Below are 16349 nucleotides of genomic sequence, written 5' to 3'. Positions count from 1 at the left end.
CCTGCTGCACACAACCTATGTGTGCAAGCTGGAGATGATAGAACGTGGGCACACAAGTGAGTTTTCTCAATTCCCCAAGCAGGAAGTCGAAAAAAGCAATTATCCAGATGTGTGAAGTGCAGAGATTTGCCTGTAATACATATTAAAAAATTGAAATATTTCACAAGGGACCCTTGGAACAGCCCAGAATAAATGGGAGAGAGATTCCGGTATCTTGGCCACCACAAACAACAAACTGGCTGGTGGCCATTTCTTTTCTTTAGGTTTCCTGGTTGCTGGCTTCACTCAGCGTTGCACAGGCTACGTTGCAGACATTAAGCCAAATAATGAAGCAGGCCAGAGAGAGGATTTCTGGAATGTCATGACGACGACTTAGGGATGTTTGTTTTAAAACAAACAAAAAATCCCTCATGTTTCCCCTAGAGGTATGTTATGGATTTTAGTTTGCACTTACAGATGGCTGTCATTGCATGAAAAACAAAAACTAGAATCTCCTTCTGAGATACATGATTCTGCATTGCTAATATGATGCTCAGTAACTCCCCTTTTAACTATGATTTCCAAAGACACATACTGCAGAAATTCTGCTGGCACAATATGTTGAGGTTCCGAAGAACAGGCACTTCAAGTGGCAATAACAAACTAACAGAGCAATCCAAACTATAGGAAGCCAACATAACTTACGCCAGGGCAAATCATGCATGTACAATTTACCTCTATTCCAGATTCTGTCTAGGAAAAGAGTCGGGTAGATTATGCCAGTGCTACTTACTGTTACTCCAAACATCAATTGATAGCAAGGCTGCTGTCAGAGCCTGGCAGAAGGAAAACAAGCCTTTAAAGTAGTTTGACTTACACTACCCCTTTTGCCAGTATAGCTTCCTCTGGGTTGTTAGGCCATGTGACTGTGTTGAACAGAGTTTGGAACAGAGGTAAGTCTCCCCCTGTCTTGCCCTGCCCTGCTGCCACCCTTCCTCCAGTACACTCATTTTTCGGGAGTTGCCATTTATTGACATCTGTATATTCCCTTAAAACAATAGGTTTTACAACCAGATGAGCGGGGTATAAATTTATTATTATTATTATTATTATTATTATTATTATTATTATTATTATTACCCATGCCTGGGAAACCTCTTGAGTACCCTATCTCTGCCCATGTGCTACTTTGATTTTCTGCTATTTCTGTTGCACATCTAGGGTAGCATATTTTTTGTCCTTTTAATTATTCATTATTTTACCCATAGAAGAATGGAAACACATTTTCAGAGTTCATTTGTACTCTGTGCTCAGCTTGACAACACTAAAAAAGACAACATTCGGTTCTTTTTTACACTGTGGCTTCATATTTCAGGGTGACATTTGCAAACTCCACAGATATCATCACTCTGATGATGGCATCCGGGTTGCGTTTAATGTAAGGTGCCACTTGGGTGCTTCTTATCGCCATCACGACATCATACTTTGCTAATCGTTCTGTTTGCACAAGCATTTCAGCTTGCCAGATGAAATTAACCAACCCCCCCTTCTGTGTTGTTCTGGGGCATAGCTGTCAACGTTTCCAGTTTTTAAAGGGAAATTCACTTATTCCGAATAGGATTCCTTGCAAGAAAAGGGGAAAGTTGACAGCTATGTTCTGGGCATTCACCAACTGCTGCCCCCAAACCAATTGTGTGGGTGCAGGGGAGGAGAGAGGAGAAAATCCAGTTGCACAAGTGGGATTCCTTGCACAGGGTTTCCGCTGACAAGGCTGGTTAGTTGAATCCCATCAATTGGAACAAAAGAAGTCGCCTTATACTGAGTCAGACCGTTGATCCATCTATCACAGTACTATCTACACTGACTATCTGCAGTTTTCCAGGGTTTCAGACAGAGTTCCCTCCTAGCCCTTCCTGGAGATGCCGGGGATTGAACCTGGGACCTTCTGCATGCAAAGCAGATGCTCTTCCACTGAGCCATGGCCCTCCCTCTCATTTGTTTTCATTTCCCCCATTGAATATAGCCCAGTCTTTCTCTTTTGTTGGCTTCAGGCCATTGAGGTTTAGATCTTTGTGGCAAATGGGGGAGGCCAATGCTAAAATTGCCTGGATCATGAATCTTGTGTGAAATCACAGGCTGCACTAACTCCACACTTCACCACCCACTTTCCAGTCTCATGCAGTAAATCCCAGCTACCCATATTTCCCTTTATCCACCTCTGTGTCTTTTGTGTGTGCCTGCCTAATCATAGAACTAGGGGAAACTGCAAGGCAATGTAATGAGCAAATAATCCCTTTCTTTCATGCCATCTAAGCATGCTCTTTAGCTGTTGGCCTTAGAACCAGGAAAACCTGCTAAACCGCTGGGACTACAGAAGCCACGGTGCTTCAATTAAACATCCACACGTATATATGTAAGATTTGCTTTCCTTGAGAAACAGGGCATGCATCTTTACCTATTGCACATGCTAACTTGTCTTGCATCTGCAGTATGCACACTCTGCAAACAGTTGCACGGAAAGCATTCCTGCTCTACTTGGGTTTGCGTCATTGGGCAAAGGAGATTACTGCCAACAAAGGCCATGATGGATTGAACCAGAACCATCCTGGCACAAAACATCTGTAAGCTTTGCCAGCTCATTATAGCCTAGCTATTCCGTGTGTCTTTGGCTTACTCAGCAGAATGAGCCCAAGTGGGGGTAGACAGCTGAGCTGCAGTGCTGTTGATTAAACTAAGATTATTTTGGCTAGGTTTCTCGAAATGTCTCAGCACTCCTCGCATTTTCCACACAGTTCCAGTATGTTGAAGTAAAACTCTGCAAGATGCTTATAAACAATGCTGTTTTTCTGGCACTGGGACATTTCGCTGGGAATGTTGGACACATACTTCAGGAAAAGCTTAGAGGAAGGGGGTAGAATTGGGGAAACTTGTTCCCCGTGGAATACAGAAGTCACCCGATTCTCTTCCCACCTGCAACTGGATAAGATGCTAGAGGTCAACAGTTGCTGCAAATTGCGGTGAAAAGAAGGTAGATTGCTTGACTATTAGGATGTAATGTAGACATCTACACATCCTCCAACTATTATTCATTAGCTATCTTCTGATCACTAATAGTAGCCGCCATTTGCCATAGAAGCCAATAGGGAAGGGTGTGTCCAAACAACAAATCTGAAAGGGGATATGTGTTCCTGGCACTGATGCAATCCCAGAATTAACAAGCAGCTACATTTGTCCTGGGGATGCCTGGAGCACATCTGACCTTCAGATCCACTATTTGGGCACACCCTTCATTATTGCCTTCTATGGCAAATGGTTATTTGCGTTGACAGGCAGAAGAGAGGATATGGAAAACTGAAAAACATACCTGTGATATATTGGGAGTAAAGCAACAATGCTTGCAATATGTTACCTGAAAGAGGGGGGGACTGGCAATGGACAGAGAGGCAATCTATTCTTCTCTTGGCGATTCCTTCTTGAGTACATGTAAATTGTCTTTCCTTGGGCTTTTACTTCCTTCCTACTTCTCCTCCAAGTCAGTTAGTGTTAGACTTCTTTTTGTTATAACCTCATGGCTCCATGATTGCCATATTTGAGCTTGCACCCACAATGGCTTTGTTTTCCAGAAGTAATAAATCTTAAGTTTCTTTATTCTTTCAACCAGCAGTCTTACCAGACAATATATTTCTGTGCTCTGATACCAAACTCCAACATGATGGCGTCACTTAGAACGTGGGTAGGCAAACTAAGGCCCAGGAGCCGGATCCTGCCCAATCGCCTTCTAAATCTGGTCCGCGGACGGTCCAGGAGCCAGGGTGTTTTAACATGAGTAGAATGTATCCTTTTATTTAAAATGCTTCTCTGGGTTATTTGTGGGGCATAGGAATTCGTTCATCCCCCCCCCCCAAAAAAATATATAGTCCAGCCCCCCACAAGTTCTGAGGGACAGTGGATCCGGCCCCCTGCTGAAAAAAAATGCTGACCCCTGACTTAGAAGACATGCAAGATCTCATCCATTTACAACTTAATACCCTCAAAATGTGTCTGTTGTTCAAGATATGTCAGTTCCCTTGCCTTACACTATAATTCAACTTAATATCAATACGTTCCGACAAATGTTTTCTGAAACAAAGGTATCTCTTTTCAAGTGGCTTATTCATACTCTTATATTATTATACAATAACTTGATTTCGTTAGCTCTGGGTTTTATAGGCAAACAGGCAACCCACCGCTGCTTGCCAATTTCACTTTTGGATTCATCTTACATGTCTTCTTTTGGGAGCTGCTTTGATACCAAGCCATCACCTACAATTTCTTCTGTCACCTTCTCCCTGTGGAGAAGGCAGAGAAGACTGCACAATGCACTTCTAAAACAGTTTATGGAGCAGCCAAGCCAAATGGCTCTAGGATTTTGAATTATCTTTCCCAGCTGCTCCGATACGAGTAATAATGGAGAGCTGGGAACTATGAGGGGCTGTCAACTGGAATGCAGCCTTTCTCACTTCAAAAGGAAGTAGAAATACCATTGATGGGCAGGCAAAACATGGGTTGGGACATGGACACAGCTGAAATTTCATACCCTTTTGGTGTTAGACTTCTTGAGCTGGAGGATTTTGTTGCCAGCAAATGGACTTGCACATAACGTTTGTTGGATTACAACAGAGTTTGGAAGCTGGCACCTGCTGAGGAAGCACTCTCCTGATGAATAAAATATCCATTTTGCATGCTTGTAGGCAACGGAGAGAGATTAATTCATTAGAGTGGGGTTGAGTTTCTTTACTCTTACTATGTGTCAAAACACCTGTCTGTAGGCATCATATTATGTTGACAGCAGAGGCGACCCAATACATTTTTCTTGCTGAGGTGAAAGGCAAGATGGCCGCCACGCTGCCATTCCACACACCGAAGCCTATTGAACTGGCCGCTGCGTCTCACTTCAACACAGCAAATAGAATTTTCCGTAAAATTATGTTGTTGTTACTCTGTTCCATTTCAGTGCAGAGGAAACGAAATACAAATGGGGGGACGTAATCACTTATGTAACGTTTACAGACTGAACGCATTGTATTCACTGGATTGATTTCCATTCTGGACATGAGGCGAATAAGGAAAGATCAGCAACTTCTGTTTTTGTCAGAATTCTCTGACATCCCTAGTGGAAGCTCTGCTTTCCTGACCAGGCAAGGATAGATAATCAGGCCGGTAGTAATGAAAATTAGGCCTAGGCAATCCAGAGGCCTTATATATCTGTCAATCACAGGGGACACTGTTGCATGTCCCATTTTACTTTTATGCCTGAGGATGCTAAGCAGGCACAATCCTGGAAAGGAGCCCCTCAGCCTCCTCCTGTGAGGATCCAAGGGTTGTATCCAGTGCTAGTTCTATTCAGAATTGACTCATTAAAATTAATGGACCTACATTAGTTATGTCCATTAATTTAAGTGAGTCTACTCCGAGTAGAATTAGCACCAGAGACAACCCCCAATTCAAACTCCAGCTTCTGTGGTGTAGTGGTTCACGTCTCCGCTCCTCCACATGCAGCTGCTGGGTGACCTTGGGCTAGTCACACTTCTCTGAAGTCTCTCAGCCCCACTCACCTCACAGAGTGTTTGTTGTGGGGGAGGAAGGGAAAGGAGAATGTTAGCCGCTTTGAGACTCCTTAAAGGGAGTGAAAGGCGGGATATCAAATCCAAACTCCTCTTCTTCTTCTTCTAAACCAGGGCCCTTCCTTCGTTGCTTCTTTTCTCACGCATGGGTGCCTGAAGATTTGCCGGGCTAGGCATTTCAGAGCCGAAACACTTTTAACATATTGAATCAGTTTAGCAACTGGCCTTCTTCCAGTGTTGCAGCTTCAGTATGAAACACCAATAAAAATTCCTAACATTCAAGTCCACTGAGGACTGAAGAGTGAGTAAAAAAAACACCAAAAAACTGGGGGGGGGGGGGAGTCTCTGCATTGGAAAGGCGACTTCCAACTTGCATCATACTTGGCTCTTGCACCAACAGCAGGATGCGTCGTAGGTGGAGCTGCAGCTCTTTTGTCCTTCAGGAAGCTTCAGCAATGCTTCACGTTTTTCTTGGCACGTTGGCCCAAAAAGTAGATGTTTCAACACAGCTCACCATAAAACTTTTATTGGGGTGGGAAAATGGCCTTGTGGCATTGGATGGAAATCTGCAATGACCCTAAGGGGGGAAATACAGCTTTAATGGGACAAAGAAGAAGGGCTTATGTAACTGTTTGTGAGTTTTCATTGGGAAGAATGTTCTTCTGCATCGTAATCACTGGGAAGGCTCCCATCAATTTTTAACAGGAGTTCTGGTCAGAGCCTCAGGGCAGTAGCTAAACTTGTGTGTGCGCTGCGCTAACCAGTTCCAAATTCTGCACAAAGAAAGGCTAAGTTATTTGACTGGGTTAACTGACATAAGTTAAGCAAATACTGTGCATGTTGTTTATTTGCATAGTGTATCCATGTAGTTGCTTTGGGGGGGTGTAGTTCTCCATAGGGAGGATGAGGCAGGTAGAGCACTAAAGCCCAGCTTCTGAACCACAAGAGTCCTATTCAGACATTATCGTTTGCATGTACAGCAACAAGAGCAGGGTTCAGATCCATTCCGACTAGCACAACCCAGTGGCATTCATGCATACAGCATGGATGTCTGCAAGGGGGGATTTTTGTGTACAGCAGTACATGCAAAGGCTTCCACACAACATGGAACTGCAACTGTGCAGAGTTCCAGGTTGCATGGAAGCCTTCACACATACAGATTTGTGTGCAAAGGCCCTCTCCCTGGAGGCATACATACAAACAGATCATTTTATTTGTGTTAAGTCGTGGGTTGACATAGCAGCCGGCACAGCGATTTCTTCAAGTAGCTCTTTATTATGGTAAGCTGGAATAGAACTGACTGCGAACAGCTCAGCCGGCCTGTATTTATAGGCAGCCGGCTGTCAACATTGTAACCACAACAGCCCAGAGTTCCCGCCTAAAATAACTGCCGCGGACCTGAGTGAAAACTATCTACAGACCTGAGTGAAAACTATATACAGTATCCCCCTGTTGGCCCAGGGTGAAACTACACTACATAACAATTTGTATGCACCTTTCCATATTTAAACCATGCTCAAGGTGGCTTACAACATGAAATTGTCTTTACATAATTACAAGCATAACAAAAGTAGTCGTAATAAATAAAACATCAAAATGTACACAGGTGAATTAAACAATTTCCACATATATCATGCTATGGCCTTTTAAATGTGTTTGCGGGAGGGAGTGTGGTTGTAGGTTTGTTTTAGTTTTATTGTGTATTTTATGTTTTCATTTTGTTATGTTATGAACCGCCCTGTAACCTTTGGATGAGAGTGGTATACTAATCAATCATCATCATCATCATCTAAAAGAAAGATACAAAATATCAGTAACGGCAACAACCCCCCTCTCCTGCTGGAATCAATCAGAGCCACACCCTCCCAGGCCAGGTAGGAAAAGGCTTGTAAGGTAGTGAGCAAGTCTTCCTGGACTCACAGCCAAGATGGTCTTTGGCCATTCTCACAGGTGCTGGGGGCAGGGTAGTTGGCACATGTGATAATGGGCATGGATATTCAGGAGGGTCTCTTCCTTGCTCCCATGTTGCACTCCACAGAAGGTATAAGTCCTGGATAAACTTATAAGTCCAGCTTGGTCCCCGTTTTGTACTTTCACCAGAGTGTGGCATGTACATTTTCCAGCTTTGCTGCACTGCTGTAAGAGCTAGAAAAATGGTCCCGCCCCCCAGAAAAACCATGCATGATTTAGTTAAAACTATATACAGTGGTACCTCGGGTTACATAGGCTTCAGGTTACAGACTCCGCTAACCCAGAAATAGTACCTCGGGTTAAGAACTTTGCTTCAGGGTGAGAACAGAAATTGTGCTCCGGTGGCAGCGGGAGGCCCCATTAGCTAAAGTGGTGCTTCAGGTTAAGAACAGTTTCAGGTTAAGAACGGACCTCCGGAATGAATTAAGTACTTAACCCGAGGTACCACTGTAATGAAGTTGTGCCTGTGTTTGATCTGTGAGGTAGCTTCTTTGCACAGACAAGTTGTACTTTATGCATGCATGAGCCAGCCTGTATGTGATATAGGACACACTTTCCTTTAATTTCAAGGGTGAATGGGTTGAATGTAAAAAAATTACTTAAACTAAGAATGTTAATCTGATTTGATCCAATAGTCTCAACCTTGACATCTGTCCATTGTTTCTAGCCTTTGTAGCAGCTGCATATGGCTGACTTCCTACCATTTTCGCTACTCCTGCTTAGATTAACTATGAAGAGGCTTGTGCAAGAAGAAGAATGTGTGACAAGAGAAAGCAGGGACTCGTTACAATATTCCTGTTTAACAGACCCTTAAAAATAAAAATCCCCTCTATTCTGTTTTAGGAAATTCCCTATGGGAATATCTAAGACTAGTTTTTCCAAAGACAGAGAAGGATGAGTGTATTTCATACCAAAAGCTTCAGACCTGTGATCTCTGGAAAGATTTTCAAATGTGCTATTTCTGGAATTACTTCAATGAGGAGTGAATGGGAAATTTGCTCTGTTATTTATTCGTATTTGTCCATTAGTTTATTTTAAAGCAGCAAGTGCTAGCTACCGGCACTGATTAACAGTCATTTTTAATTACATGCATAGCCGTGAGAATATATACGCTGATTGAATGGAGGCATCCCAACTCAAAGCACAAAGGCAATTACTGACAAACCGCCCCCCTTCGCTTTAGCCTCTTAGGCATGAACAGATGTGAGGAAAAGACGGAGACCTTTGTAAAGTGGCTCAGAGGAGCCGCTTTCCCAGAATTCCCTTTAAAATGCAGCTCATTGGAGGCAAGGATTACATGACCTCAATTGCAAGGCTGCTGCATTGTTAGGTGAGGTTATTCCTAAACACACAACACCTATCAAGTCACAGACCATCAGCCATTAAGAAGCAGTTTTGTTAATAGTAATAATAATAATAATAATAATAATAATAATAATAATAATAATTTATTTGTACCCCGCCCATCTGGCTGGGTTTCCCCAGCCACTCTGGGCAGCTTCCAACAAAGATTAAAAATACATTAAAATGTCACACATTAAAAACTTCCCTAAACAGGGCTGCCTTCAGATGTCTTCTAAATGTCAGGTAGTTGTTTATCTCTTTGACATCTGATGGGAGGGCGTTACTACTGAGAAGGCCCTCTGCCTGGTTCCCTGTAGCTTTGCTTCTTGCAGTGAGGGAACCGCCAGAAGGCCCTCAGTGCTGGACCTCAGTGTCCGGGCAGAACGATGGGGGTGCAGACGCTCCTTCAGGTATACTGGGCCCAGGCCGTTTAGGGCTTTAAAGATCAGCACCAACACTTTGAATTGTGCTCAGAAACATACTGGGAGCCAATGTAAATCTTTTACATGCCTTTCCTTGTAACTTGGTTATTGGCTGTTATCAGATTACTCCAGACCTACCAAGTCAGATGCAGCCCACTAACCTAACAATTGTATTAATGCCATTGGGCATAATTGTGGCCACAAAAACCCAGGAGCAGCAGGAAGACCATTGCACTTAGACCAGAGAGACTTGGGTTCAAATCACTGCTCAACTATGAGGTCATTTGGATGGTCTTAGGCCAGCCATTATCTCTCAGCCTGATCCTATTCACAGCCCATTTGTTGTGAGGTTACATGGGGACAATCCCATTTACACTGTGTTGAACTCCTTGGAAGAAGGGATGGGTTTTCTTGTTGCTGTACAAGTTTTCATTTTCCATCTAGGTAAATGTGCTCAATGTGATCTCACTTTCAAGTTTTTGAAGGTGGTTTTACAGCTAATTACCGCATTTAAATCTGGTGCTCCTTTAAGTACAGAGCCTTGCATTGTGTCCAGGTCTTTACACAAAGGCGCCATTTGAGGCCATTGGCTTCTGTGTTCACTCTTCCATTGTACCTTGTGATTGCCAGGTATTAGCCTTGTACCCTGTGTAGAGTTACTTACCTGGCTGAAACTGAAAGATTTCTTTCCATTAAGCTAGCAATGACAGACAGAAATCCTCAGTTCTGCATCCTGGATCACTGATCCGAGTGACATTGCTGTGTGTAAGGAGCCCTGAAACAGCTAGATTCTAATCTCTGATAATGTAGAGCGGAAGGTGCCTATCTTGGCAGAATTGGGACCAGAGTCAAGGTGGAATGTTGTGGCAGTTTCACAAGAATGGGAAATCCATGAAGACATTGCTGCCAACTGAGTGGTACCAGCATGCAAGCCAGTCTATGGGACTCTAGTGTAGCCACAGCTTGGATTATCTGGCTGAAAAACTCTTTTCCAGTACTACAAATCTGCCATCTCTTAGAAATAAACAATATATTGTTACTTTTTGAAACTGAAATTGAGAAACTGCAAATGCAAGTGTCCCCTTCACAGTATTGGTTTACTTATTTCCTTTTCTTCTCTGACAGCATGGGGATGAGCCATGATGATGACCACTTGTCCTGTGCTGGAAGATCTCACATCATGTCCGGAGAATGGGTGAAGGGAAGGAATCCCAGTGACCTATCCTGGTCTTCCTGCAGTCGTGATGACCTTGAAAAGTTTCTCAAGTAAGAATGCTGTTGTCAGCAAAGCCTTTGAATCACAAGACACCAGTCTCTTGTCTTCTCTGCAGAAATGATGAACAATTTTCAATGGTGGGTGCCAGAAGGTGGAAGCTGTCTCCTTTGAATCCTGGGGTTGCAGACATTACTGGCAGGAGATCAGAAACGTTATGATACCCATATTTTAGCACCTTGACAGCTTCTTGACAAGAATCCCAGTTTTGCTGTCCTTTTCCAATCAAACCTTGCCAGTGTTTTGTGACAACTGAAATATGTTGTTTTGAATGAAGAATCCAGTTCTATGCTTTTGCAATGTTGCCATGAAAGAAATAGAGAAACATAACATTCGTGAGTGATTCTTCTTCTTTGGGCCAAACCTGGCATAAGATATACCATGGGTCTTAGTTCTCCCATCCTCTCCATAACATCTAGCAGAAAAGTTATATCATGGCATCACAAAATTATGCATTTTCCCAGTTTTCACTGCTGGCAGCCAAGGGTCTGGAGTAGAGGTAGGAAAATATAGAATGTTGTGATGTCATAAGATAGGTTTTCTACTAGATATTATGGAGAAGGAGAGCAGAGCTAGACACATGATTGTCATTTTTTGGGGTAGTCACATTTTTACCATTGTGCCTAGTTTGTTTCTTAGAATTTCTGCCAATTTCTTCCCAATGCTGAATTTGGGGAAGGTCTGAACTGGAACCAAAGTTTACCCAAAACCCTTCATAAGATTATAACCATTTCCCCCCTTTTAGCAGCTCCATTATAATCCCTTTCTGAGACCATAATCCATCAGAACATTAATTTCACGGTTAACTCTCTGGACTGTAGCCAACACATTTTGTCATGGGAATCTGATATTTGATATTTTCGTTTTTATTGTGATATTGATGCTGTTAATTCTGTTCTGTAGATTTTCAATATAAGCCTCCTTAAGCACTCGTTATGGACCAGAACGGTGTTGTATACCTTTTTTTTACAAATCAAATACATAGCACAGATTCATAGCAAGCTGTCACTTAAAAAGGAGGTAGTAAGTATACATAGTAGTACACTGTTGGGAGGCATGTTTTGAAGAGGTTGCTAAATTGGAAGTCCATTATATTGTGAAAATACAGACATTTGATGAAATAGAGCAATGCTCTCACAATGCCCTTCAAAATATGTTTTATCTCTGCAGGTCAAAAGTTAGCACCTGTTTACTGGTAACAGACCCACGGAGCCGTTATGTTGTGCGACTTCCTTACAAACTTCCAGGAATGCACTACAGTGCAGATGAGCAATGCCAGATTCTCTTTGGAACCAATGCAACTTTCTGCAAAAATATGGAGGTAAGATAACCCATTTGGGACATAAACAAGCTGGGGACCGAACCATAAGGCCCCAAGCAGGGTTTTTTTAAAAAAAGTATGCCCACAGTTTCATTTATAAGGGCAAATTGCTTTGAGATGGTAGTAATAAAGAAATTTATTTTGTACATAGCATGTAATTCTGCGCCTGAGAACATGAACCCCACTTCAAAGTCAATGGCAGCTCTGTTACGGAGTTTCATCGCTCTGAAGGAGGCCAGTTTGGGTGGCAAAATTTATTCTGGCCCCCAGACCGCTGTGTGGTTTACAGAGTGGCCCTTGAGACTAGAGACTTTGGCCATTTCTCCTCTAGAGGTCGCACTTAGAATAGAGAGCGTAGTTTGTAATTCTTCTCTTTATTTAGGGAGGTAATTGTTTCAGTAAATGCCCCCCTTCCCCTTAGTAAAAAATCCAGGAACTTGAAATGTGATATAAAACAGAAAATAAGAGCCATTTATATTTTTTAATGTTACATAAATGAGACGTGCCAAATTAATAAAACTTTTCACTATGTGCTGTAGCAGAGGGAATGAACTTCAAGCCTTAACTGTTCCATTTTATTTATTCTGGATCGGGAAGGCAGCTAATGCAACATGAAAACAATGAGCACAAAAAAATACTTTAAAAAATCTTCCTAAGTAGTGTTTTTCGGGGAATGTGGACCACCAAGCTCGCTGTTATTGAGAGACGTTCTGAATGTGTATATCTTTAAAGACCATCCCAGGAAGTGTCTGTTAAAAGAAAGGACATTCTCAATTATTTTCCCTTTGAGAAGCTGGTTGGCTTTCCTTGGCTTGAGGCCTTTATATATACATATGCATTTTGCTGCTTGGCCTACTGCAGTAGTTTTCAACCTTCAGGAAATCCTTTCTGTGCTGCCTTCTCTTGAGGAACCCCTGCACGTCAGCTGTGGAACCCTTGAGAGTTGCACAGGATTCTCTATAGGGGAGGACCTTATAGCTAGCACAGTGAGTTAACTTGAGGCATTGGCCAACAGTGGCGTAGTGTGGGGGACAGTGGGGGCATGAACTCAGATAATGCTTGTTGCTTGCCTGAATGGAGGATAGAGAGGGGTGTGTGTGAGTGAATGTGTACAGAAACTATACTGTACAAAGGTAAAACCCACATCTGTGGTTATTCCCACTTTCCCCTCTATCTCTGCCCACCAATGGCATGTGGCCCCTGAAATGTGGCACAGAATGGAATATGGCCCTCAGGCTGAAAAAAGTTCCACACCCCTGAACTGAAGCCAAGGGCAAAATAGTATGTTGGGAATGCCCTCCCAGCAGATGTCAAGGCAATAAACAACTATTTTACTTTTAAAAGACAACTGAAGGCAGCCCTCTTTAGGGAAGTTTTTAATGTCTAATGCTGTATTGTTTTTAATATTCAGTTGGAAGCCGCCCAGAATGGCTGGGGAAACCCAGCCAGATGGGCGGGGTATAAATATATTATTATTATTATTATTATTATTATTATTATTGGGAGAGGTGGTGTACAGCCAAATGCAAAATGGTGGTTAAGGTGGAGAGTCACTATTTTTACCTGCTGTATCCTGAGCCATGCTGTGGCCTAATATGTACAAGTATAAATCTATATCTGAAGTACTAAAGATCAAGAATAAGAGAGGGCTCTGAGAGGTAAATTATGTTGAAATCCAACTTCTTTCAAAGTAGATGTGTTAATAGCTAGGGCTCTATCATCCAGAATATCTACAACAAATAAGCAGAGTAGAGGAAAAGGGCTAAAATGAGAAGTTGGTCTAAGTTGCAGAAAAGATTGGCAAGCTGTTTTAGTCAATATTTATCCAATAAGACAATATGTGAAAAACAGAATATAAATATAAACATTTGTAACAAAATGGAAACAAGCTTCAGTAAATCAGCCCTACTCAATTTTGTTGAAATTTGGTATTAAAAAAAGAGTTACGAAGATAACATTCAGTAAAACAACAACAACAACAACAACAACAACAACAACGCATAGTTCTCTCCTTGTCCCTTACCTGGAAAGCACAGGTCCAAGACCTTGACCTTGGAGAGTCAGAGTAAAGAACAGTGTGACTCGGAGACCCACACATTTCCACATGCACAACTAGTTCACCAACATAGGGATGAGCCAAATTTCATTGGAAATGAATGTTCTGACAATTTTTTTAACTGTTAGAGAATTTCAGTCCTCCCTGGAGATTATTCAGTAGAATGGCCTCCCCAATTCACCCTCTGCAAATTTGAGGCACAATTGTCCATCCAGTTTTAATATTGTGTAATATTATTTTACTATTGTTCAAGGAAATGAGGGTTATGGCCCCTACACTTTCTAATCCTCTCTTAATCCATGGCTTCCTCTCCAAGAATCCTGGGAACCGGAGTTTGTTAAAGGAGCAGAAACCCGTGTTACGAGACCCTTAACAAACTCCAGTTCCAAGGATTATCTGGGAAGAAGCCATGTCTTTTAAAGTGGAACAAAAGTGCTTTTTATGTATGTGTGGATGTGGTCTTAATGTTGAATGGAACTTTATTGTTAGTTCATGTTATAAGGGTAAAAGAGGAAACCAATACTACTGAATGGAATAAAGTCATCCTGTGTGGGATTTACAAAAACCAAACTTTTAAAAATGGGTATTGTTGGGGGTAGGGTGGGGGAAACATAAACTGGATTTCTGTCTTCTGTCACACTAGGGCAATTGTTTGAAAGGAAAATTGCAGCTCATAGAACTTACATTTCCCCCAAATTATTTGCCTCTGTACTATATCCAGTGTAAATCAGGTGACTGGAGCAGAATGTTTTATATCTCTTTTTAAAGAATTTGCTACATTTCACTTGCCCTCATGTTCATATTTCAGTATAATGGCAAAAAGATGAACCCCTTGATCCCAGCACCAGCTGTTTTCCCCAAGATTTATAGCTTTGTTAAATAGCTAGATGCAATGCACTTTGACCTTGGCATTCTTCAGAAGTTTAACTTAAGTGGGTGGGGGGGCATGATTATTGGGATGTGAATACTGTAAATGCTCTCTAAATGGAATACAAAAAAATCTGCTTTTCAAACTGGATCTCTAGCAAACCCTGGGATTCCTAGATATTTTATCAGGAACTCCTCAATGAGGAAACCAGCAGTACTATCCTTTTAAAGCTGTATTTAAATTGTACTTTAAATTGTCGTGGCTAGGGATTTAATTCCAGCTGTCAGGTTTCTTGGTTATTTTTTGTTTTGTTTTGTTTTGTTTTGTTTTGTTTTGTTTTGTTTTGTTATTTATTGAGCCCATTCCACTTCATGGCACTTCCTTTTTCACCATTTTGAAGCTCTCTTGTTGCAAACTGCCCTGAGATCTGTGGATGAAGGATGGTATACAAATATATACAATGGAGGATTGTGTGTGTTTGTGTGTGTGTGTGTGTGTGTGTGTGTGTGTGTGTGTGTGTAAAATATATGTCTGTTTCAAAAAAAAAAGAATTCTACCTATGTAACCAATAACAAAGTGGTGTAGAACTGAGTTATGATCCTTTTTTATTTTAAATTTAAATTTCATATTGGAGTGCTTTGTGCCCTCCCGCACTTCTGAGATCCCTGCTTTCTGACCCTAAAGCCTTCTCCTTCCTTCTGCTACTGATGCTTCTCTCACCTTCCCTGGAACGATCTATGTGCCCTAGCCTTCTTGTAGGGTCTGAGCAGTTCAGCTAGTGACACTTCTGCCTTCTGTCTCTTCTGTAACATTAAGGCAGCTCCATCAGTCATTGCCCACCAATATTACACATCACTTGGTATACCACAATACAGATCTTAACTAATTCAAAGGAAGCGTAACTGTAGTTTTGTATTGCCACACCAGCCCCTGTGGAAGTTAATTCAAAGCTGCTTGTGCTTCAGTTTCTCAAGCCCTTTTCTTATTTATAGCCATCACTTTAAAAATTATTTTTATTTGGATATTCTTAGATTCCCACAATGTATTTTACAATTCTATTTAAAGTTTGTTCTCCCTCCTTTTCCCCCATTAAGCCAGAGGGCCTTTTGACAATCAGCCAAACTGAAACCCATGCAAACATTTTTGAGACATTCCAGTAAGTGTAAAATGGGTTGTAATACATAATAATAATAATAATAATAATAATAATAATAATATTTTCTAGTAAGAGGAAAGTCTTGCAATATACAGAAGCAGTGAAACCAAAAACTTAAGCTTCATATAAAACAGCAAAGTGAAAACAGTCACACTTTTTAAATAACCCAACTTACGAAAACCATAAAACCCAAGGACAGCAATTAGACATGTTATTAACTTCACATGAGGTGGGTTTTTTTGTATGTTTTTTGGTCTCTGAGCATTAACAAAAGTAGAACTTCTTTGCTGGTTCATTGCCATAGTGTCTCATACTGAATGTAAATGGACTGTGAAAAAAGACACTATGAATTGAAA

General features: G+C 41.6%; 1 protein-coding gene across 3 annotated transcripts in view; it reads left to right on the top strand.

Annotated features, from left to right (window-relative positions):
• ADAMTS17 (ADAM metallopeptidase with thrombospondin type 1 motif 17) overlaps positions 1 to 16349 on the top strand; it is a 185062-nt gene that overhangs the window by 92560 nt on the left and 76153 nt on the right. For all 3 annotated transcript variants that reach the window (XR_014519045.1, XM_083475000.1, XM_083475001.1), the window contains exons 9-10: positions 10445 to 10585; positions 11763 to 11913. Coding sequence is in view for 2 of the 3 variants with exons in the window: in XM_083475000.1 (XP_083331126.1) it covers positions 10445 to 10585; positions 11763 to 11913 (292 nt within the window). In the remaining variant the exon portion in view is untranslated. The remainder of the gene's footprint in view (positions 1 to 10444; positions 10586 to 11762; positions 11914 to 16349) is intronic.

The sequence above is a fragment of the Podarcis liolepis genome (assembly GCF_965112155.1).
Source record: "Podarcis liolepis genome assembly, chromosome: 14".
Lineage (NCBI taxonomy): Eukaryota > Metazoa > Chordata > Lepidosauria > Squamata > Lacertidae > Podarcis > Podarcis liolepis.
This window is presented reverse-complemented; position numbering and strand designations above follow the sequence as displayed.